Below are 25,865 nucleotides of genomic sequence, written 5' to 3' on the forward strand. Positions count from 1 at the left end.
GTAACACTAATACAAATCGTTCATATCTGATTTATATTCGACATGGATTTGTATAACAAGTACTGTTTGCGTTTCCTCTAAAGTTCCCATTTTTAAAAGGACATTTTACTATATGTACTTAGGAAATATGTAGATGTTTCAGAGATTTTCTATGAGGAAAAAAATGCTATTGGTTTTTTTTTTATCGGAAAATTAAGTCTAGGTACTTTTGGTTCTGGTTGGGCGAAATATAAACATTTTACGCGATTGTCCTGTTTTAGTCCTAAAAAATATGAGTGCAAATAGTGTTATTAATCAATATATTCTGGTCTTATTTAGAATCAGTAGCTACACGAAAGTTTCTTGAAGAAGAAAACAGTCGGTAGCCTTTCTGTCTCGACGAAAGCAAAATACTCTTGTGCACACATTCTTACTTTACCATCGGCAAAATAAGAGTGAGCTTAGTTTTAGTAATAGTTTCGCTAACGGCAATTTTTCCCCATAGTTATGTCTTAGAAACATATAATATGTGTATAATTTGTTTTTATATAAGCAAATCATATTTGAGCCTAATACGTCAGAAAATCATTATTTCCACATCCATAAAAAATCCACACAACCATACAATTGTACATTTTAATTAAACAGTAGGTAAGGCAAGACAAAATGTTGTAAAAAGTATAATGGACACTAATTTTAAACAGGCACATTATATTAGAAGTTAGTTATTGTCAGTAGTATTTTTGTAATCATATTATAACAAACATTATAGCGTATACTAAATACAATAATAATTATACAATTTACTACATTTAATAAGGTACATATCAAACTTCCATATTATAAAACTAAAAAAAATACAGTCATCATAGAAATTCCACAATTTCAGTAAAAAATACATCAGCCAAGCTATGTAATAAGCAAACGAATTAAAAATATTAAAGCTACGAATATTTTCTCAGTAAACAACGAAATCTAAATATGCTTTAGTCTAAATGCTTACAAATTAAAATAAGACTAAAAATAAAATTCTTAATAATTACCGTAACGCTCCGTTACAAATGAAGGTCGCCTTAAAGCTTATAAAAATCAAGTTTATGACCAACACTAGCTGTTATAAACGTTATATAACATTTATAACAGCCCAGTGCGGGAGCACCATTACTTGGGCCATTTTTTTTGTAAGTTGTTTTTTATTTGGAATTTTTTATGTGGTTTGCACTAAGAATGCGAGCTTTTTCAATCCTAATAGGAGAAAAAAAAGTGTCCCGAGGTTTATTTCCCATTCTGTTACCATTTTTTCATAAATTTTGTAGGGCGGTAACGGAATGGTTTGAAAAATGTATGGAAGGGACATGTCTTGGGACATTTTTTTTCTCCTATCAGGATCGAAAGATCTCGGGATTCTGAGTATGAATCATGTAAAAAATACCCATGTTACAAAAAAGTGGGGTGGACAAGTTTAAAAAAAATGGCCCACTTACTTGCGTTGTGTCTCCTGATTATTATCATTATCACTATTTCAGCGAAATCAAACTACTTTTTTCTTACAATGTTCGAATATAGAACAATAGGTTCTTTTTTTTAATATATGAAATGCATACTTACAATTGTGTTACAGTCTGAATGTGGAAGTCACATCCTATACAAAACTTAGCTCGCATATTTTCTTTTGAACACGCGCCCGTTCAACTCTGAAACAAACGGAAGACTTGAAACATTACTCGTATTACTTGTAAGTCAGTCCAAGTCACTTTATACGATTTGAAGCTGACATGAATATGGGGTATTAGCAATGTGTTTGTTGTTGACTTTCCGACATTTGCGATTTAGATATGTGTTCCGTGAATATGGCATATGCAACTTTAAGGAAATATCAATAACTCGCAAAACCAACGGAAAATAGTTTAAATGAGACTATATTTTGTTTTACACTACCGTCAAAACGTTTAAGACCAAACACAATGTTCAGTGTCATTGTTATAAACCCTTCTAAAAATCATCAAACTAAATTTGTAATCAATAGAAAACATCGTAATCTTATTATATTGATCGGCAACCCATTTGTTCTGCAAGAAGACAACGATCCCAAACACTCAGCAAAGATCTGTAGAAGCTACACAGTCAATAAAGAACGCCAAGGTGTGTTAAAAAATATGATTTGGCCACCGCAATCCCCAGACCTTAACCCGATCGAACTTTTATGGGATGAACTCGACTGTAGAGTCCGAAGACAATGTCAGACATCTGCAACAGCTCTATGGGAGATACTGCAATACGAGTGGAAATCCATTAGCCAAGAAACGCTACACAAACTTATAGCAAGAATGCCAAGAATCTGCTCGGAAGTGAAAAAGCGCCGAGGAGGATTTTTCGATGAGAAAAACAATACAATACAATACAAATACTCTTTATTGCACACCTCAATACACGAAACAACACGTTTAGCTTTTATTTCTTATTATGATCCCTTTTTAAAAATTGTTATACGCTTTATTTTGTCGGTTGTAGGTACTGAAAAGTAATATTCTCATAGGAACTTCATGAAATGTTGATTATTTGCATATATCGTTTTTGGTCTTAAACTTTTTGACGGTAGTGTATATGTAACGGAAAGGTTACCACGGAAGACCAGCGTCAAAATATCCAAAAGGTACCTTGACACCAAGCTGAGTGGAACCCTTTTCAGTGACAAACTGAAAGAGATACCATACACTAAAGATCTATTACAGTTTATAATTTACTAGCTTTTGCCCGCGGCTTCGCTCGCTTTAGAAAGAGACAATAAGTCCCCTATGTCACTCTCCATCCCTTCAACTATCTCTACCTAAAAAATCACGTCAATTCGTCGCTCCGTTTTGCCGTGATGCCGTCTTTTCAGTGACGTTTAAATGCAATTATTGTGGCATGTTTTTTTTATATTTTTTATTGTTTAAGCGTCCTGAATAAAGTTTTTTCTATTCTATTCTAAATTTGTAATTACTGCGCTAAAAAGGAAATTCTACTTTTGCCTTATTAGAAAAATATACCTACGGAATATTGTTGGTTGCATATCGTCACTACTTTTAAAAAATCTCGTATCTCACGCTGTTCCTCAAAGTTAATACGCAGTGTCTATATGCATTCCATACATACTTACTACAATTTTCTTTTCCCATCACAGCTCGAAACATTTTGTCCTTAATAAGCAGGTCGCATTTTATCCACTAGTGGATAAAGTAATTTGACCTTGAATAGAGGCAAATTTTCTGCTTTAAAATTGATAAAAGTGGGTTAATCTAGTGATGAAGATGTTTTACCACCTGTGGAACTACGAAGCAGTGATAAACGCGTTTTTTGCGTTGTACTTTCCTCGCGTTACACACGAGTGCAAATGTATTTTACTTCTCGTGTATTGAAAAACTCGCGAGCTCAGGATTCTATTCTCGAACCACTCGCGTGCTCGTGGTTCTACTATATAATCCTTTCGCTAGCTCGTTTTTCAATTCTACACTCGGCGTTAAAATACAACTTTGCACTCTTGTATAACAATTAACTATTTCATTGACAGACGAAGATACAAGTTTTTTTTAAAGTAGTGACGATATGTGATTACATACATCCATCGATATAGCTTAAAGTCCTTAAACCGATCCGTATTAGTTTTAACCCCCGACGTAAAAACGACGGGGTGATATAAGTTTGACGTGTCTATCTGTCAATTTGTCTGTGGCATCAATAGCTCCCGAACGGATGAACCGATTTTGATTTAAGTTTTTTTTTGTTTGAAATCTGAATTAGTCGGAAGTGTTCTTAGCCATGTTCAAAGAGGATCGAGTATTATAGAGAGTTACTGTCGAAGTAAAATGTGTAATCACAGTGTATAGATTACCATCTCTTGAAACAGGCTTAAAACTTTTGAACCACAGTTTTGACAATTTGGCCCATATTCTTAGCTTGATATGTATGTGTTAAAATATCAAATATTATTAGCGCCATCTAGCTGAGCGTACCCCAAAGGTGTAATGCCATCTAGGCCACCGTACCTTTTTCTGTATGGTACTGAGGTACGTTTTTTCTTAGACTTTATCTGTCTATACGGAGTTACATATGTCTTTGGCCATGTTTCATGAAAATCGGTCCACTTTGTCGGGGGGTTTTTCAAAATTTTAATTTTGTGGTTAGATTATTGTTACACCTTCAGACACAACACAGGTAGTTTATTTTCAAAAACTAACTTTAAAGCAAAAGTTCGTAAACGTGTTAGTAGTTTTAGGATTAGGGCTTTAAAATAAACAAACCGCTCTCGGGCCTTACCCTAATATTATTATTATTTCGGCTTTAAAATCGGCCGGGATTTCGTTTGACCTACATTTAGAGCCACGAACTCAAAACAACATTAAGAGGAAAGGGGGCGATCGCTTCTCCATACGTAAGTAATCCTATCTTCGATGTATGTTGATTATTGACCATAGAGGCTCATTTAGACGGCACGTGTAGACGATTTACCGATGACATAACGAATTACACAGAAACTCGCATGATATATAACTACTAAAGGGTCGTTCGATTATTGACGATTTATGAAAATTAAAAAAATACCAATTTAGATTTTGTTTAAAAAGACTAGATTAATCATTATCGTCTTTGGTTAGTTCAAGAAATACTCATGTTCGAAACGACGGGATGTATTGGAAATATATTTTTCACCACACCAACTGGTAAAGGCTCTCTTTGCTATTCGAAAACCGATAGCAAAATTGCATTTTATCCACAAGAGTGCAAAGTAATTTCATACAAATTTTGACTTGATGTCTTAAGCTGACTGATAGATTTTACCTATAAATGATGATTTTGAATAATAAATATTGAATAAATTGATGGTATTGATTTATTTTGATGTTTTATACTTAGTCAGTATTTTTTTCGTGTTGGTGTGGTGAAAAATTTTGTGTTTCACTAGGTGGCAAAGTTTACCCCCTTGTAAAACAAATAACTATTTACGCGATCAAAGTTTTATTCCTAAATGAATAACTTGCCGTTTTCATGAAATGCTTTAGTGCTATCTCTGTGTGGTACCTAGTCTGTTAATTTTTTTTTTTGATGAATACTTTTGCTGATTAAATTGTATCTCGTTTTTTAATGCATGTTAATTATAAGATGTAATGTTTTGAAAAGAAGTGGCCCGCCGAGTTTCTTGCCGGTCCTATAGTGGATACCCCCCTCCAACTTAGGGGGGACTGAAATCTTCTCGAGGCTGAGGCGTAGGGTTAGAGCCGGCGCAGCTTTCATAAGCGCATTGTAATATGCCTACTTGGAAAATAAATATTTCATTTCATTTCAAACCAGTGGCGACGCGTGAAAAACTTTGTTGGTAAAGACGGAGGGGTTTTTGGGATTTGTTTTGTATGGACTTCTTCAGATATTTACTGCAGAATTTTAGGGAACCCGTTGGGAATCGAGTTGTATCGACGCTACGCCACTGGTGGCTATCTCCCGTTTATTTGGAAGGGCTACCACGTAAAACCACACGTCCAAAAGATACGTTTTCGTAAAAAAAAAATAGTTTGTTCTATTTTATTTATTTAATCTTTACGATGTACTCCTCTGTGGTAGGAAACGTTTAAACAGAATACCTAGCGCTCTAAGCCCGTCGTAGGCTAACTGGAATTCAGGCGACATGCAAGGTACTCTAGACATGAGCTAGTGCTTTACTATTATAATTATATTCTCAAGTTAAGACCTAGCCTCTCCTGTCTTAGAGGTATTTAGGACATTGTGATGAATATGTAATACTTAGATAAGAAGGTCAATGGTAAGTGTGCGAGGATGAATTTAGTTTAGGCTTTAGAGATCTGTTTACACATGGAGGATCCCAGGCGACATCTTACCAGGCAGGCAATTATGGTCGCGCGATAAATGATAAAACAGCAGGCCGTCCCTATCGCACTATTTGTAAGTGCGATAGGGACAGATGTTTTATCATTTATCGCGCGACCATGATTGCCCTACAGGTTGGAAGGAGCCCAAACGATATCTTACCGTACAGTCAAGGTTAAAATATGGGTGAACATAGAAGTTCAAAAATATGTCGCATATCTCTTTTGTCATAGAATGCTAAATTAAACTTTGAGACACTTATCTTCTTGAAATAAATATAGATGCGGACAGAATGCTAAAAGTATCCACAACCTTAACCTCGTAAGGCCCAATGTACATTACAATGTACATAGTGTTGCAATCTAATTTGAACCTTCCTTGAACTCAATAAAGTAGAATTTCCACTGTTACATTGATTTTTGAAACAAACGAAAATCTTACCAATTTATTTATAGAATAAGGTTCAAATTCAAAATGGGAAAACTAACATAAGCGATAAGTCGTGTATACATATTATTGGCACTTTGTTCTCAACTATAATTAAGAGGCCTTATTCCTAAAGACGAGCGTTTTTTGCAAAATAGAACCTTTTTCATTCAAAATTATAAAGAAACTATAAATGATTATTAAAAAAATGATAATGTTCCTAAAAGTACATATCTTAAGCTAGAAAGTCAATTGGTACTACTTTAAAATATGTCTTTTTATACTTCCGAAAAATCAGTTTTTTCGGAAGACGTTTTCAATTTTCATAGTGGGATAGCTCGTTTAGAATCGTGATTGTGCTGTTAAAAATGTTATTTGGGGTAATAAATGATCACAATCCTATTTGTTATATACTGTACGAGTTAGCTAATACTTTGACATTTTAAGATTTACTTGAAATGGTGGATAAATAACCTTCCGTATCCTCCCCATTTTTTCGATAAAAAGAGGTTTACATTATGTATTTTTCCTGCGATTGCTGCATTTTTTGTAACTCTTAAATAATATTATCCTAAACTAGAACTTCTTATTGACCTATAAGAAAAAAATCATACATATAAGACATACCTTTCTGTCGATAGATATGTTTTTAAAACACCTAAAATTCGAATAAAAGACACTGTGCTAACGCGAGCCCGCTCAGTCTGCGCCGAGCGCTCGAAGACAACGGACCTGCGTTTGATCGTCCGGCGCACCTAGCTTTCGTAAGCAGCTCGATAGTTCCGAGAAGTACCGTAAACTGCGACTAAACAAATCTTGATCCTTTTTACACCTTATGCAATTTTAGCATTCGACATGCTTTTCATATGATTTTGGATTTTAAGTTATACGTGAAGTTTGTTGAGAGTTTGAATTATTATTATATTTTGGGACCAGGATGAGGTTCTGGTTCTCATGATGATGGAGTCAGGCAGGAGATGTTCAACAGAACTGCTATTCTACTTATCATAACTCCACCATGTTTGGGCTCATTAGATTTGGGCTGATGAGCACCATCGATCTAGATGAGGTCCAAGGTCTCATGATGGAGTCAGGAGGTGGTCAACAGAACTGCTATTCTCCTCATCATAACCCCATCATGTTTGGGCTCATTAGATTTGGGCTGACGAGCACCATCGAACTAGATGAGGTCCAAGGTCTCATGACGGGGTCAGGAGGTGGCCAACAGAACTGCTATTCTCCTCATCATAACCCCATCATGTTCGGGCTCATTAGATTTGGGCGTGCGAGCACCATCGAACTAGATGAGGTCCAAGGTCTCATGATGGAGTCAGGAGGTGGTCAACAGAACTGCTATTCTCCTCATCATAACCCCATCATGTTTGGGCTCATTAGATTTGGGCTGACGAGCACCATCGAACTAGATGAGGTCCAGGGTCTCATGATGGAGTCAGGAAGTGGTCAACAGAACTGCTATTCTCCTCATCATAACCCCATCATGTTTGGGCTCATTAGATTTGGGCTGACGAGCACCACCGAACTAGATGAGGTCCAAGGTCTTATGACGGGGTCAGGAGGTGGCCAACAGAACTGCTATTCTCCTCATCATAACCCCATCATGTTCGGGCTCATTAGATTTGGGCTGACGAGCACCATCGAACTAGATGAAGTCCAAGGTCTCATGATGGAGTCAGGAGGTGGTCAACAGAACTGCTATTCTCCTCATCATAACCCCATCATGTTTGGGCTCATTAGATTTGGGCTGACGAGCACCATCGAACTAGATGAGGTCCAGGGTCTCATGATGGAGTCAGGAGGTGGCCAACAGAACTGCTATTCTCCTCATCATAACCCCATCATGTTCGGGCTCATTAGATTTGGGCTAACGAGCACCATCGAACTAGATGAGGTCCAAGGTCTCATGATGGAGTCAGGAGGTGGTCAACAGAACTGCTATTCTCCTCATCATAACCCCATCATGTTTGGGCTCATTAGATTTGGGCTGACGAGCACCATCGAACTAGATGAGGTCCAGGGTCTCATGATGGAGTCAGGAGGTGGTCAACAGAACTGCTATTCTCCTCATCATAACCCCATCATGTTTGGGCTCATTAGATTTGGGCTGACGAGCACCATCGAACTAGATGAGGTCCAAGGTCTTATGATGGGGTCAGGAGGTGGCCAACAGAACTGCTATTCTCCTCATCATAACCCCATCATGTTTGGGCTCATTATAAATATGTGGAAGGTCGTTAATAATAATAAATGTTTTATTAGGGTACCCCTACATGTAAAGAGGGGGCAGATATTTTTTTTCATTTCAACCCCAACGTGTGATATATTGTTGGATAGGTATTTAAAAATAAATTAGGTTTTATTAAGATCGATTTTTGATAATTTTCATATTTTCGGAAATAATCGCTATAACTTTTGAACCATATGTTTAAAAATATGAAAAAAATCACAAAAGTAGAACTTTACAAAGACTTTCTTTGAAAATTTGTTTTGAACTTTATAGGTTAGTTTTTGAGAATAATACGGAAAACTACGGAACCCTACACTGAGCGTGGCCCGACACGCTTTTGGCCGGTTTTTATTTTATTTTAATACTTTTCTGTGCTATTCATACATAGCCACCCTAGGGGATTCAGTATTGACAGCTTCTTTTTTTCTTTCTGCATATATTTGTTTCCGCTTTTAAGTTTATTGTAAATAAGACTGCTTGCACTTACATTGAGATTATAATTACATAATGCTATTAAATTAAATCTAATGAAGCGTTGTTTTATTTCCTAAATCTCAAAACCCTTTAAATCGAATATGTATAGTAATGAGCAAAAATTTTACCGCAGGCTTTCCAAACCGACGATGCTTGATCAGCTACTTTTAGAACGAACATGTACACCGTGTCCAATAAGTCCGAATACTCACATTTTACCTCAGTTCTAAAGATATAGGGATCACAGGCCATCAAATTCTTATTTAAACTAAAGAGTATATTCCTTTTAATAAAATACAAGCACAAAGTTCATGAAATTTCCGAAGTGTCTAAGAAAAACAAAGGGGTAAAGTGCCAACAAAATACTTGCTCGGCACGCAGGTGACGAGTTATTTTTTATAAGCAGAATCTGTATGTGATAAAACAGACGCCACGTGTCCAAAATAAACTATTATGGGTACCGAGGATAGATAACGTTCCGGGCAACTAGAAAAATGTGCCTAGGTTCCAGAGCTCACCATCGGCCCAGGTGTGGGATGCTGTATGTAAGCGAGGTAAACTACCTTCAGTACTTACAGATAAAAGCGTCAAAATCAACGTTTTTTTCTTTAAAACTAAGGTTTTGGAGAAAAAAATGCCTTAAAGTTAAAAAGGATGCTTGGGAATGAGTATCATGTGTCCCAACAAGACGCACCTCCAGCACATTCGGCAAATAGTATTCTAGCGTAGTTTCAGACTAATTTGGCAGTTTTTTATCCGAAACATGAGTGGCCACCCAGGCCTCCAGGTTTAGGCGTATTAGACTACTTTGTATGGTCATACATGCTTTGAAGACTAAATTTTTATAAAATCATAAACCTAGATCATTTCAAAAAGATTATTGAGAGTATTTGGGATGAAATGTGAAGAAAACGGTGCGTGCCGCGTGTGATCCGTTTGAGAAGCGTTTGAGGCTGGTAAACAAGTTAATGCTGGAGTTATTCCAAAACATTTGTTGTGAATGTAGTAAATAAGAGTGCCATTCATAAAATATAATAATAATGTAGTAACTATTTGTTCATTTTGTTTTATTGGCTATTTGTGCTGTATTCAAACTTATTGGACACGGTGTACATATTTTGATTTTCACCCTTTAAAATGTTTCTAAGACGCAATGTTTTGCAAATTTGGTCACGTCATGCACAGTTAAACTGTGGAATGAATTGTCGCCAGCGGTATTTCCGGACCAATGCGACCATCAAACCTTCAAGAAAAGAGCGTACATCCATCTTAAAGGCCGGCAACGCACCTCTAACACTTCTGGTGCTTCTGGTGTCCATGGGCGGCAGTGATCGCTTACCATCAGGCAGCCTATCTGCTCGTTTGCCTCCTATCCCATAAAAAAACGTTTAATATTTTTTAAGAAAAAAAACCGCCGCCTTTCGGGTTGTGGTGAAAGCTACTTGCGAATGTTGGATTATGTAGAAATGTGTAGGTATTTTTTAAAACTGCTTTTAATGCTTTAATTATTTGATGGCAACACAAATCAATATACGTATAACGCTAAGGTTTGAGGAGTTTCTCAATTCCTCATGAATCCGATTATAAGAAATCGAAGCTTGACAAACTTTGACTTGAAAACTCAATAATTATGCTTAACAAACATAACTAAATAAATGTCACTGTTCTGAACTTAAATGCATGCTTTTCTTACAAAAATACCAAAGTCACTATGAGTGTGCCGTTCAGATTTGAGGAGTTCGGTTCTGACCATCATCAGCAGTTCTACTGCACCAAATGTCACTGTTCCGGACGTAAGTGCATGCTGTTCTTATAAAAATACCAAAGTCACTATAAGCGTGCCGTTCAGATTTGAAGAGTTTGGTTCTGAGTGTTCTGACCATCATCAGCAGTTCCACTGCACCAAATATCACTGTTCTGGACTGGACGTAAGTGCATGATGTTCTTATAAGAATACCAAAGTCACTATAAGTGTTCCGTTCAGATTTGAGAAGATCGGTTCTGATCTGACCATCATCAGCAGTTCCACTGCACCAAATGTCACTGTTCTGGACGAAAGTGCATGCTGTTCTTATAAAAATACCAAAGTCACTATAAGCGTGCCGTTCAGATTTGAGAAGTTCCGTTCTGGCCATCATCAGCAGTTCCACTGCACCAAATGTCACTGTTCCGTACCTAAATGCATGCTGTTCCTTTAAAAACACAAAAATCACCATACGTATGCCTTTCAGATTCGAGGAGTTCCCTCGATTACTCCAGGATCCCATCATCAGAACTGGGTTCTGAGAAAAATGGGACCAATCTGTATTCATATACATTCAATAATTTTTTTTAATCGGTCCAGTAACAATGTAGATATCGAGGAACAAACATAAAAAAATGAAAAAAATAAATAAACATACAGACGAATTGAGAACCTCGCCTCAAATCTCTCAGATTTGAGGCGACGGTTAAAAAGTGACACATCATGAGCAGTTTCAATGCACCAAATGTCACTGTTCTGGACGTAAGTGCATGCTGTTCTTATAAAAATATGAAAGTCACTATAACTGTGATAATTTCCGAAAATATTAATATTATCAAAAAACGATCTTAGTAAACCCTTATTCATTTTTAAATACCTATCCAAAAATATATCACACGTTGGGGTTGGAATGAAAAAAAAATCAGCCCCCACTTTACACTTTACACTAATAGAACATTTATTTCCATTTTTCATTTTTGCACTTTGTTGACGTGATTGATATACATATTGTTACTAAATTTCAGCTTTCTAGTGCTTACGGTTACTGAGATTATCCGCGGACGGACGGACGGACGGACGGACGGACGGACGGACGGATGGACAGACAGACATGGCGAAACTATAAGAGTTCCTAGTTGACTACGGAACCCTAAAAAACAGAAATCACTATTAAACTATTCTCTAATTTCAAGTTCCTAACTAAAATTTTCCTAATAAAAAAAAAACAAATTGATCCCGCTACAAACTTTCACCCCCTTTTTCCCTCTACTAGGGGTGTAAATTTTTATAATCGATTCTTATCTCTTCGAAATTTTGTTAATGCAATCTATACAAATTTCGACTTTCTAGCTTTCGTAGTTTCGGCTCAGCGGTGTTGGTTGTTGAATCAATCAATTAGGAAACCTGAATTTATATATGTACATGTAGACTAATACTATACTTTTACTACATTCATATACCTTATGTACTACTACCATACCATGAATATGAAATTAAATAAAGAGTCCCCATATAAAATTGAAAATTATGTTATTAGCAATTTAATTCAAAACTATCAAGATTATTCGTGTCTGCGTTGAAACGCGCGTTGAGTTGCCGGTGCTCGCGTACCGAGCGCCAACGCCATCTATCGATGGCCGTTTCGTGAAATTGATGAGCGCTCTAAGGAGTAAGGGGTCTTAATATCTTGACTGTAAACACTTGCCTTTACACAAATTTATGATGCCTTGTCTTGTGTCACCGCCGCACAGGCCTAACAGCTCAGCTACGACATTGGTCTAAGCGCGACAGCGGCGAGCGGCAGCCATACGTGCGAATGAAAAGTCCCATCGCTGTGTCTCGCTCCAATGTATGGCCGCCGCTCACCGCTGTCGCGCTTAGACCAATGTCGTGGCTGAGCCGTTATAGTAAACGGGTGGTGTGCAGCAAATCTCTCCCTCACTCGCATGGATTTGTACCGCCGCGCGGGTCTTGTATACATGACTGTGGTGTGCAGCAACTCTCTCCCTCGCACGCACGGTCTCGCGCTGTATCTGTCTCACTCTAACATACCTCGTGTCACCGCCGCGCGGGTCTTGTATACGGGTGGTGTGCGGCAACTCTCTCCCTCGCACGCATGGATTTGTACCCGACAACCTTCTCGCTCGCTGTTAGTGTTAGTTACGGCACAGGACGGCACATGGAACAATAGGTCGTCGTTAATAACATGTACCAACACCAGAATTAGAAAATACAATACCGTCTAACGTGAGAACCTAAGTTATATGTTAATATAAATAGATCGTAATGTAAATAAAATAATTAAATATCATATACACCACAATACAACAGTAATACTACATGTAGCACACGTATAGTGTAAATCCATACCTTGCGTGTTCCTGGCTAGAGGCGTGCCGTCCCGCGCGAGGCTGGAGCCGAAGCCCGGCGCGCGCGGCGCGCCCGCGGGCGGCCGGCGCAGGGGCAGCGCTTTGCCCACCACGGGCTTTGTTGACGTCACTGTACCACAACTGTATATTAGGGACACATGGATTTCACTTCTATGCCGAGGGTCGAACCTTAAATCCACTGTATTTTTTAACAGAGGTGATATAGTTGTACTATAGTACATTGTGCAACAAGGGGAGGAAGTTGAATATTACTAACGACAGTAAGTTAAATCGCGACGGCTTGCCGGAGCGATTTAAAGACTCGAGTTAGTAATATTCATACTCCCCGAGTTACACACAATGTTTTTCATCACACTCGCAATGTAAAAGATATGTAAATAGATGTAAAAAAGTTAAGTATGGTACAAGAAATTTCATTATTCCCTTGAGAGAACGATTTTTCTATAACTCACGCTCCGCGTGCGTGCAATAGCACATTTAAAGTGCGGGTGTGATGAAAAATAAATGGCTACAGACACCCAAAGGACAAACTATCCAGAAATAGGAGCCCAGCGCCAGAATAATTTCTAAAGTTTCTTGTATGTGTATGAATTTAATGATCTCGAGGATATGACGATCGGCCGCCGACATCTATATTAGACACGAGTAAACCTCCCAACATTTGAAAGACCCACAAAAACATAAACCATACGAAACAAAACTACGAAAAATGAAATTGAAATATTTATTTATCAAGTAGACAATGCGCATGAACGTCAAATAAAGCTACTCCGGCTCTAACCCTACGCCTCAACCTAAAGAAGATTTCAGTCCCCCCTCAGTTGGGGGGGTATCCACTACGGATATAACTAGTATTTTATAACGATGAATCGATCGAATGTAAAATAGCTATCATCATCATCCTCCTTGCGTTATATCCTGGCATTTGCCGCGGCTCATGGAAGCCTGGGGTCCGCTGTGACAACTAATCCCAAGATTTGGCATAGGCACTAGTTTTACGAAAGCGACTGCCATATGACTTTACAACCCAAAGGGTAACTAGGCCTTATTGGAATTAGTCTGGTTTCCTCACGATGTTTTCCTCCACCGAAAACCGAAAACTACCTTCACCGAAATGTAAAATAGCTATATACCTACTTAATTAAAAAAACGCTTCTTTTATACGAATATTTACCTCTGTCATTAAAATTAATGGTCCTCTGCACATTAGTCCTATCCGTCAGCCCCCTCTTCAAATACACGGGTTCCTTCACGTTTGGTTTCAAGTTAGGCTCCAATTTCGGCTTCTTCATCATTTCCACCTTACCCGCCATCACAAAAGTGGAATTCAAGTCTGACGGATCTATAGTTCCAGCATTTTCGATGTCAGGCACCACATCTGCTTCTCGCTTCACTTTCTTAGCCGAATTCAAAGTCCTTGTCGCGTCTAGATTTTCGAAAGAATCATCGATGACTATAGTCTCGTTGTTAGCCAGCTTTATAGGTGTCCCTTTACGCTTTTTCGGCAGCACTTCAATGTTTTCAACATCCGTTAGATCTTCGCTATCCGTGACTATATCAATCGTTGAATTCAGTTTTGGCACGTCATCTTCGATGTTTAGGCAAGAGATAGCTTTGAAGTGAGGGTCGTTACACTCATTTTCCGAGTCCCAGGATATAGATTTCATGGATTTCGCTTTTTTCATGACATCTATGTATTCCGTAGCTAACGCTGGAGGTACTTTGTCGTAGCCTTTTAGAGTTAGGAACAGTTTTCTGAGCATGCTGGGCATATCGCTCATGTATTCTGTGAACATGTTTATTTCTTTGTTCTGTATCCAGAGAAGTTTGTTTCTGAGGTTATCACTAGCTTTGGCGAGTCGTAGTTCTCTTTGGAGTGTGATTTTGTCGGCGAAGTCTTTTAGGTCTGGGCAGTCGGTTACGGCTTGTTCTAGGGTGGTTTGTAATATCTGCCAGCTCTCGTCGCATTTGGTTTGTGCAGCGAGTATTTTGGCGTCTAAGTGTTGAGCTTTCTTCTCGTAACTTTCTGCAGCTCTCTCTTGGCGGGGAATGTCTTCGGTGACCATCTGAACAATAGAATAACCGATTAAGTTTTAATGGACATGGAGTAATTACAAATTTAATATTTTAGCAGTAAGAAATTTACTCAATTAACTTTCGAGCTTTATGTAAGTTTTTAATTTGAGTTTCTAAAGTAGTTAAAACTTGTTGGAAAGTAATTCGAGCATATCAATAACAAAAATAGTTTTATAGAGGCATAAAACAGAACGTATAATTAATTAATGGATGGCCTAACGCTAGAGGATAGCAGCAATTCCCGAAAAGTTTGTACATTTAGTACCGAAAATGTATAGAAAGTATAGAAACCTGGTAACAAAAAAGGAAGGTTTCATACAAACTACATGGGACATTTTGAGAGACCAATTGGATCTTGCTCAGCATCACAGACTCTATAAGCCTACCAATTTTTATCAAAATCGGAGAAGAGATCCAAATGTACAAACTTTTCGGGAATTCCTTACAGGTACTTAAAAAAGAGTAGAAATCCATACTAATATTATAAATGGGAAAGTGTGTGTGTCTGTTTGTTTGTCCGTCCTTCTCGGCAAAGCGGAGCGACGATTTTTTTTAAGTGGAGATAGTTGAAGGGATGGAAAGTGACGTAGGCTACTTTTTGTCTCTTTCTAACGCGAGCGAAGCCGCAGGCAAAAGCTTGTTAATTTATATTTCTACTCTTTTTTGTAGTTCGCGTATTCGAGTAAATCCCTTGAGCAGCGCAATTGATTAACAAATGTTATCATATATTTCAATTAATATAAAGAACTTTTGCTTGACTACACATATTGTACTCCGTACGCACAGTGGGTACAGTGGCGACCTCTATCCTAACCTTTCAATGTCCCTCTTCAATAAGTTTCACTCGTTCTAAATCCCCTTTTTCAAGATTAATGATAACAATTATACTTGGCTATGCCATATAAGGTTTCTATTTAATTAGCAGTTAAACTGAAGGCGGGGTAAATATTAATTAATGTAATGACTTCTAAGAAATCTTGAAGCCTGGAGGTTTGTACAAATCAAGCTGATATGTATATACACAATATAATTATGTATATATTAAATAAATTTACGTAGATCTAACGGGTTAAATATGTGCAGAACGAGAGAGTTTACAGTGTATAATTATATGTTAATAGAAGTGTAATGTGTATCCATACTAATATTATAAATGGGAAAGTGTGTGTGTCTGTTTGTTTGACCGTCTTTCACGGCAAAACGGAGCGACAAATTGACGTGATTGTTTAAGTGGAGATAGTTAAAGGGATGAAGAGTGACATAGGCTACTTTTTGTCTCTTTCTAACGCGAGCGAAGCCGCGGGCAAAAGCTAGTATTTTAATAAAAGCGAAAACGTATCTCAAGACGTGCGTGCAAACGTATCTAAAAAGTTACGTCAATTCATCGTTTGCCGTGAAAGACAGACAAACAAACAGACACACACACTTTCCCATGTATAATATTAGTATGGATGAGTTTACCACTAATAAAAATTGAATCTTAAATCGTTGCCGGTATTTGAGATGGCAGCATGCTCTTTTCTTCAAGATCGTGGGCCCAGAAACATCATAGGCTTCAGTTCAGTTTATTTTTCTGCGCGCATATGCAAGATTATGAGAAAATGGTAAGGACTCACCAGTTCGATGGCCTCGTTTGAGGATCTATGCGCCAGGTCAGCCACGTGTGAGAACGCGCGCGAGCGCAGCCGGTGCCGCAGCGCTAGCACCTTACCTGCACACGTTATACAATATACATATGTTATGTTACTAGCGGCCCGACCCGGCTATGCATGGGGATTACATTTAAGCCTCCGCCACACATAAAGCGTGTCCATAGCGTAGGGGAATGCGCGCGCATTCCGCTCGCAATCCGCGCTCGTTAGTTCCCGCCGGCGTTCACTGGGCGCAACGCCAGCGTCCGGCGCATCGCTATCATTGCATATATATGGCCGAGCTTTTAATAACCACACCGACCTTTGTACATTGTAAAAGATTACTGAAACTGAATAAACCATTTATTTTTTAATTTAATTTAATAACAGCCAGTCTTTTTTGCGTTGGGGATTAAAAAAAGGTGATATTAAGTTATCACTGACTCTTTTGTAGACATAAATATATAAGAGGTACAATTCCACCATGTTAGAGTCTGTTCAGAAAGAGTCGTGAAATGTAAGGGGTCCAATACATTCCACGATTCTTCTCTTTCAGACTATATCTCAGTTGGTTTGGGCAGTGTATTCTATTAGAGCAGTCAGCCCGAACGAAAAAAGAAGAATCATGAAAATTATGAGAATTAGTCAATGTAAAAATGTCCAGATAATCTTTATGTGCTTTACTTAGTGTCTTATTGTCCCGGATTTGTAAGTTCACATTTTTGACACATTTGTTTTGAATTATGTTGCGATGTGGCTAAGACGTATCGTTTGCCAAATCTAACGATTAATTTCGAATTGGTTGAATCGATTAGGCCCTATGTACAAGGAGGCGCTTAAACAAATATACGATTTCTATCAACTTACTGAAATGTCATTTGAATCGAAATGACAGACTCTGCCACAGCACTAGTTTAAAAATAAAAATGAATGATAAATGACATAATAAGTAAATCCTGCGTGCTAAATTAATATCGTAAAATACTCACTAACGAAGATCCGCAAAAATGTAACATGTGTTTAGATTATGTTTAAAGTAAGCGAAATATTGTTTTTAAGTACTTGATTTTTTAAAATATTATTACAGGTTTTTATTTAAAATTTCATTAGGTTGCGCGAGTTTACGTTTTGTGGACGCTGTCATAAGTCAAAAAGAGGTTCTTACAGCTCTGGGACAATAGGGCACTTTGAAGGGCGAAAAGTTGTAAGTTTATGAATATATCTTACCCCTTGTTCGCAGACCGAGTAGATGTGTCTCGTCGGTTACATGCAGCTTCTCCGCTTCCAGAATGCGACCGCGCCACTCCGCTCGGGCTAAGTCCATGAAATCAAACATTTGCTCATAAAGTTCCTTTATTAAGGGCCAGTTGCATTAACCACATTTGACAGACACATCATCGTCAAGCAGCAGACGTCTATGAAACTTCCCATACAATAAAATTTAACGATCGCTTTAACGGTGACAGACGGTTTGATGCAACCGACCCTAACTCTTATTTTAGCAAACATTGTCATGCCAAATATAATATGGCAGTCTTGAATTATGTGCTGAAGGTATTCCATGAGAATGTCCATTAAGAAATGTTTTTGTCTTGTCTGGCAGCTACTTCAATGAAATCGTTATAGGGAAAGATTTACTTATCTGCTAATTTAAAAATCCATTAATGCTAATAAAAATAATATATTTTAAACCTTGGTGACAGATTTTCGTTAGTTATTCATCATCCTCCTTGCGTTATCCCTCCATTCGCCACAGCTCATGAGAGCCTGGAATACTCTTTGACAACTAATCCCAAGATTTCAGATTTGGCGTAGGCACTATCTTTTTACGAAAGCGACTACCATCTGATCTGAGTACGTAGCCGAATGGCACAAACGCTCAGCAAACGAAACGCCATGCGCGGATCCAGGAGGGGGGTCATGGGGGTCATGGGGGTCATGACCCCCCCCCTGGAGCCTAGGGTGGCCATACAAATAGACCACGTGACCCCCTCTGGGGCCTGGGCCTTTACCACGTGACCCCCCTGGGCACGAAGCTGGATCCGCGCTTGCGAAACGCTCGTAGATATCTATCTCTATCGCTCTTGCGTATTGGCTCGACAGCGCCTGACTACCTTTGGCGGCGTTTCGTTTTCGTTTCGCGTCGCAGAAATGCCATTCGGCTACGGCACCTGACCTTCCAACCTAAAGGGTAACTAGGTCTTATTGGAATCAATCAAATTTCCCCACAATGTGTTCGTTTGACTGTCATTGCTCATTGTCCTTACCTTTTTCCTTGGCCATGTTGGGCTGTTCCTTAACTGCTGGCGGTGGTACACTGCACAAAGACAGCTTGGCCTCCAATTCCTTAACCTTCTTCTTCAGTTCTTCCACGATCTTCACGTACTGAGAGAGTTTCATGTCACCGTCCACTATGTTCTTCTTGATGCTTAGCTGTTAACAAATTAATTCAGTAAGTAACATTCTTTTACTTTATAGTGCTATTTTCTAGTACCTACTTTGCAAAGTAGTACTTTATGTGCCTATGACGAAACTTCGTAAAGCTAACTACTGTAAAACGCCGTATATATTTAATCCTCCTCATCATTTTCAATGACGGCGACCCTAAATACACCTACGGACGTTTCCTAGCATGTGCTGGCCAGGCCGAACTTGCTTTTAAATACTCACTGACACGTGTGGCAATAAAGTTGGCCAGCTGAGTTATAAGTGTACACGTAGGAGGGCTTAGGTCTATCTTTTCGTAATTGGCGCTTTTCGTCTAAGGTTTTGACGCGGTTATCCTCAAATGCCTTGAAAAACGTTGTATACACTTGCGAAGATGGAATTCGGAACTCGTATCGGTAATGTGATTCTGTATTCGCTCGTTGTGCTATATTCGCTCCTTGGCGAACAATACCGTAGTCTTTCTATAAAATACTGACAGGGTGAGACAGAGAAATTGACATTTCGTTCGCTATGGAGCGTTCCTATTGACAAGTCATAAGAAATGGCTGGATAGAGGTCACGTGAGGATTTGCATGATACTACATTGCCAAGAGTGAGCTTGTGGGTCCAAGATTGAGATTGAGCAAGAGGTCTGGTTTTCAGGGATCATTAACAATTTCTTTTCCCCTCACTAGCTCGGAAACACGTGTTTTGTCCTTTAATATCAGCGGGTAAAAACACATTGTATCCACTAGTGGGTAAAGTAAATTGACCTTGAATAAAGTCAAATTAACTGCTTTAAAATTGATAAAAGTAGGTGAATCTAGTAATAAAGATGATTTACCACCTGTGGAACTACTGGAAGCAGCGATAAACGCATTTTTTGCGTTGTAGTTTCCTCGCTATAGTGAGGGGAAAAGTTTTGTGTTACACTCGGGTGCAAATGTATTTTACTTCTCGTGTGTTTAAAAACTCGCAAGTTCAGGATTCTATTCTGGAAACACTCGTTTCGCTCGTGGTTCAACTATAGAATCCTTTCACTTGCTCGTTTTTCAATTCCGAACTCGGCGTTAAAATACAACTTTGCCCCCTTGTATAACAAATAACTATTATTTACCTGTATCTTGTTAGCGCGTGCGGCGTATTTGAGCGTGTTGTATGTGTCCTCGTAGCTTATACTGGAGGGGGAGATGTTGGCTATCATCACAGTTTTGCAGTTGCCACCGAGACTGTCCTTTAGCAGACGCGTGAGTTTCGAGTCTCTGTAACAATATATTATATAAATATGAACACAGTGAGGAGTCTTTGCCAGTAGTTGCCAATGATGAAAGATGTGGAAATAATTTCCAGTAACATAACACTTTAACTTCTCGCGCTTTGTACACATATTTAACGTTGGGAAAAAAGGTAAAATAATGTTAATTAATCGCGTTCGACCTGTATGTGACTTTAAATATAATTTCCAGTAATTAAACACATAAATTGTAACTGAACTTTTCTTTGAACATAACTCTTTTCTTTGAAAAAAAAAGTTGTGGTAATCACGGTTCAGGTATCTCTCTTCCTGCCAGTAAACGCCAGGACCCCTGGACCACTACAGATATTTGATGTTTAAATAAATAAATAAAATAAATAGATATTATAGGACATTCTTACACAGATTGGCTGAGTCCCACGGTAAGCTCAAGAAGGCTTGTGTTGTGGGTACTCAGACAACGATATATCGAGGGTTTACTGGTGAAACCCGATAAGTTGAACAAACTGGTTTTTGAAATTCGATACGATACTTATATACATAGAAAACATCCATGACTCAGGAACAGGTATCTGTGCTCATCACACAAATAAATGCCCTTACCGGGATTCGAACCCGGGACCGCGGCGTAGCAGGCAGGGTCACTACGCGCTAGGCCAGACCGGTCGTCGTTGTTTAGTACATACTAAACATCAAACACCCTGACACTTACATGGACAGTTTCACTAGTCGGGTTTGTATAGTCATGTTTGTCATCATATCTTACCTACTACGTTGATGTTGGCTTTTTCTGTACAGGATATGCCGACGCAGCTTGTACCAATAAGCTTGTACTTAGTCGGTCCTAAAGTTCTGTCACAAATGCTTTAACTGATAAAATTGTATATAAAGGTTTTTATTCAATAAAAAATACATGATATCAAAACCTGTTTTATACTTATTAAAATGTGATATAAACGATCGAAAATGTAGATCGTGATTTTTAAGAATCCTTGATTACTTTGAGTTTGTCGATAGACGTCAGCACGCGGAAAAATAGACTTCGCAAAAGGAAGAAAAAAACATTGTTACATTAGCCAAATAAAATAATTATTTTTTTAGTATGAGTTCTCTTAATTTTGGCATATTGAATTACTGGTATTTCATTTTCCTAGAAATCTTTAAGTCTGCTAGTAACCTTTAGAACTTGGGTACTTTTCAGTAAAACGCTTAGATTTCACAATCATCAACGGGAATGTGCAACAAAACGTTGTACAGTAGCAATATTGTCCATTTAATTCACAAAAATCATATACAAACTTAAAGATAAAAGACCCAGCGTTTATAATAAGTATCATTAAAGCATATTAAGCCAACCAAAAATAAATAAAAAATAAAAACGTCCGGAAGAGGTCGCGTGTTTCTTGACTTGTTTTTTTTTACCAAATTTTCAGATGTTACAAGGAACCACGCGAAACTGCGACAGCTTTAAGTAATATTGCAATTTATTCAGTATGAAACGAGCTTTCAAACCATGCATATGCATAGTAAGAAATATCTGTCAATAAAGTTTTTATCACTTAAAACCTTTGTGACAGAACTTTAGAACTGACTAAGTAAAATACACACGGGCGGCGAGGGACGTGGGGCGAGAAGTGGACGCCTGCGCCGCGTCGCTAGAGTGTAATTTTAAAAACGTCTCCTCAGTACATTTTGTATAGGAAAGACGTAAGAGGCGCCAAGAGGCGCCACTGGGCCTCTAGGCGGCGGCCTAGAGGCCCGGTGGCTCGGTGGCTGCGGCGCGGTGGTGCTATACAAAATGTACTGAGGAGACGTTTTTAAAATTACACTCGGGCTGCGCGGCGCTGCCGTCCGTTCAGCGTCTTATGACGAGCGTCGCCTGTGTATAGATCGCGCCTTAGATAGATAATAGATAGTTTTACTACTCTGGCTTGTCTAGTCTTGTACCCCATTATATGTTACCTGTATGGTATGTAACTGCTACCATCAGCAAGTTTGTTGATGCAATTGCCTAGTGACAGCAAGCTGCGGTTAATATTAGCCCCCTCCTTAAAGCGTTCACCGACGCATCCTGTGGCCGACGCGCGCTCGCTGCCAGCTAGGTCGATCATGGATAGTTTGACCACTCGAGCTTGACCACTTGTCTTGTACCGCATTTTTATGTACACCTGAAAAACATACTATATTAGAGAAATCGAACATATACCAAAAAGAAACACAGCTCTACACTCGGCGTCAACGTCAAACTGGTGCAACTTGAATTTAATAAAAATTGGCCTTATTGTCTGACCAAAGTTACAATTTCGGTTTTGACGTAAAAGACTATTCAAATATTCTGTGAAAGCCATTTGAAATTAAATCAAAAGCATTTTTTTATACTACATCGGTGGCAAACAAGCATACGGTCTGCGTGATGGAAAGCTGTCACCGTAACCTATGGACGCCTGCAACTAACAAGGAGTGTCACCTGCGCGTTGCCAACCCATTAGAAACTTGTACAATCCTTTTTGCTGTTTACTTTTTGTGTGCATTTCTTTGGATTTGACGAGAAGTCCCGTTCTGGACACTCGGTATACTATTTTATATAAAATTCAACCATCAAAACTAATTTGAAAATAATAAAGTACTAACAGACAGAAGATCAAACAGTGCACATGAAATATTCACCATTGTTTATGTTAGACTTGGAACTCTGTTGAAACACTGGACATTATTTGAACAGTGGAAAATGTTCACTAAGTAAACCTTGGCTTTAGAAAATCATTAGTATTGTATATAGTTCCACACATAGACACCCTATACACTTTGCACCTTTAGAAATAAATACTAAAACAAATTGTTAATGAGTTGGGTCTGTTTTGTTTGAATGGTGAGACTTATTTCCTGGGCAATTTTTTTCTAAACTATGATTAACTATTGTAGGGTGTCTTTAGAAAATAATAATTAATTACCAACAGCCAGCATTTCCCAAACTATAAATCACAACCTAATATTTAGTAAAGTATGAAGTAATCCCTGAAAGTACAAAGCAATCCGAGGGCTTTCAAGAGAAACACCCTTGCACATCTTTGCCGAGTGCATCCTTAATGCATATCCTGCATATCATAATTCTGGGCAGTTACCTTAAACATCCAGATGATTTACTAGGAAGCCTTTAATAGCCCCTAAAAGAGGAAGAAGCGGGCAACCAATAATATTTGCTGCTCCATGCTCAGGTAATATTTTTTTACAGCCAAGACTCAAAATTGGCAGTCCTTGTTAGTTGGATAAGAACCCTGATTGACTATGTTAACTATGAGCCACCAACCTAGACTACCAACATACCTGGAAAACCGCATGACTGCGAGAACTCTCCGCATTGGCATCAGTTGGGTGCTGTGTCCTGTTCTTGTTGCCATTCTCCAACATGTCCAGCAGCTCCCGGGCAGTGTTAATGTTCTCCAGTGTCAGCCCGGCCACCATTACTCCGTACTTTGAGTCTTCTCGCAGTTGGAGGGGAGTTTTTGAAGGTTTGAGCAGGTCAAACACATTTTCGTTGTAGACCTGGGAAAAGGTGTTTTAATGTGACTGTGATCAACCTATGTCAATCTATGTCTATGTCCACTGTCAATGAAGTGTAAAAATGTAAATTACATTTTAACCAGGACAGCCAGATTACCATGAAGTGCTAAAGCTGTTCAGTATAGGTTGAGAGAAAGGGGCACAGCTATAGCAGATACATAGCTTCGTCCCTCTCTCTCTCTCTCTCTCAAACTAAAGGGCTTTACCATTAATTTAGTTACATTTGTAATAAAACAAAAAGAAAAGCGAATTTATGTTTAACTGAAATACTTATTTTACTGACATGTGAATAACATAATCTTTACCTATTTATCTTATTAATACTTTGCTGGGTTTTAGATTCATTTAAGATTTTAATAATTGTGGATTGGTAGAGAATGCAAAGTAATTTTAAAGTAAAAAGATTTGATAACTACACAATTGCATACTAAAAAGTGAACATCTTGTAAACCCTCAATGCAAATATGATGGGGTGTTACAAGTTTGACGTGTCTGTCTGTCTGTTGGTCTGTCTGTCTGTTGGTGTGTGTGTGTCTGTCTGTGGCATTGTAGCTCCCGAACGGATGAACCGACTTAGATTTAAGTTTTTTTGTTTGAAAGCTAAATTAGTCAGGAGTTTGCTTAGTCATGTTTCATGTAAATCGGTCCACTATGTCACGGTCGGGGTTTTTTTTTCAAAATTTTAATTTTTATATTTGTTTTCTGGCATGTGCCAGATTCCAATAGTGACTAATGTTTGATAATAAATTTTAAAATCACTTACTTCTATGTAAGAGACTCCAATGTCGAACTCTCTTTCCTTCTCAAAGGAATGTATTGTGTAAAAGAGATGCTCCATAGTCAGATATGTTATTCCAGGGTTCTCCTTACTGCCTATCATCGTGAATGTCTTGCCCGCTCCCGTGGCGCCGTACACAAACACTGAACAATTATATCCCTCCATCAAGGACGCCAAGACATCTTTGGTAGTCAACTCAAAAATATCCTTATTAGTAGCTGTTTGGCCACAAACATTGTCAAAAACAAACTTCAACTCCTTGTTCGCTCGACGTACACATTCTTCGTTGGCTGCTGAACGCCTTGGTAGAAAAACGGACGCATTTCTTCCTTGGGATCAAAAACTAACATACTATCGTCGACAACATCAACCACCACACGGTTGTTAGCCGCTTTTTCCCTTTCGTTCAAGGGCCGGACACGAACCACCACTTTTATATTAGCTGCCATGTTCAGCGTAGATCCACACTTTGAGGGCAAAGCACCAGACTTTGATTTTGCCCCGATTAACGGAGCAGCTCGAACCATTTTCATCTCAACACATCTATCATCAATAAAATTAATATACACTGTCTCTGAGCACTGCGATTAATATTTACAACTCGGTTTTCAGTCATAAGACATTCAATGATTCAAAATTAGCACTTTAATTAAAAGTTATTGAAATATAGTTCATAAACAGTCAACGACTAAACAGCGTCCATTAATAACCGTCAAGATTCGAAATTTGAACTGACATGACAGTGAAGGGAATGATACGTTCCGTTTCACGTTAGACTAGACCATCAATACCATTTAACATGGGCATTTATTGATAATTTATTTATTTCAAGGTACTTGCTTATCAATTTTTCTTGGTGTTGAATAATATCCATCAGGGATCGGAACCCGTTCCCAAATACCATTTGATATCGTTCTTAAACCGTTACCTATAAATTTTGTTCAATGGGAACAAAATAACTTCGGTTACGGTTCTTATATCGTTCCCTAAAAGAACGGTTCATTATAAATTTTGTTCAGT

At 38.4% G+C, this 25,865-nt stretch overlaps 1 protein-coding gene across 1 annotated transcript; it reads right to left on the reverse strand.

Moving 5' to 3' along the window:
• Nucleotides 1-1,566: 1,566 nt before the first annotated feature.
• On the reverse strand, nucleotides 1,567-25,577 carry LOC125226702 (kinesin-like protein KIF18A). The gene is given in 12 exon segments (XM_048130768.1): nucleotides 1,567-1,673; nucleotides 12,780-12,874; nucleotides 13,098-13,226; nucleotides 14,292-15,183; nucleotides 16,810-16,904; nucleotides 18,052-18,138; nucleotides 19,092-19,257; nucleotides 20,369-20,513; nucleotides 22,469-22,674; nucleotides 23,831-24,049; nucleotides 24,831-25,135; nucleotides 25,138-25,577. Coding segments are annotated over 11 exon segments (2,574 nt in total). The 5' UTR covers nucleotides 25,379-25,577; the 3' UTR covers nucleotides 1,567-1,673; nucleotides 12,780-12,785.
• Nucleotides 25,578-25,865: the final 288 nt, after the last annotated feature.

Source organism: Leguminivora glycinivorella, chromosome 5 (genome assembly GCF_023078275.1).
Source record: "Leguminivora glycinivorella isolate SPB_JAAS2020 chromosome 5, LegGlyc_1.1, whole genome shotgun sequence".
NCBI classification, from domain to species: Eukaryota; Metazoa; Arthropoda; class Insecta; order Lepidoptera; family Tortricidae; genus Leguminivora; species Leguminivora glycinivorella.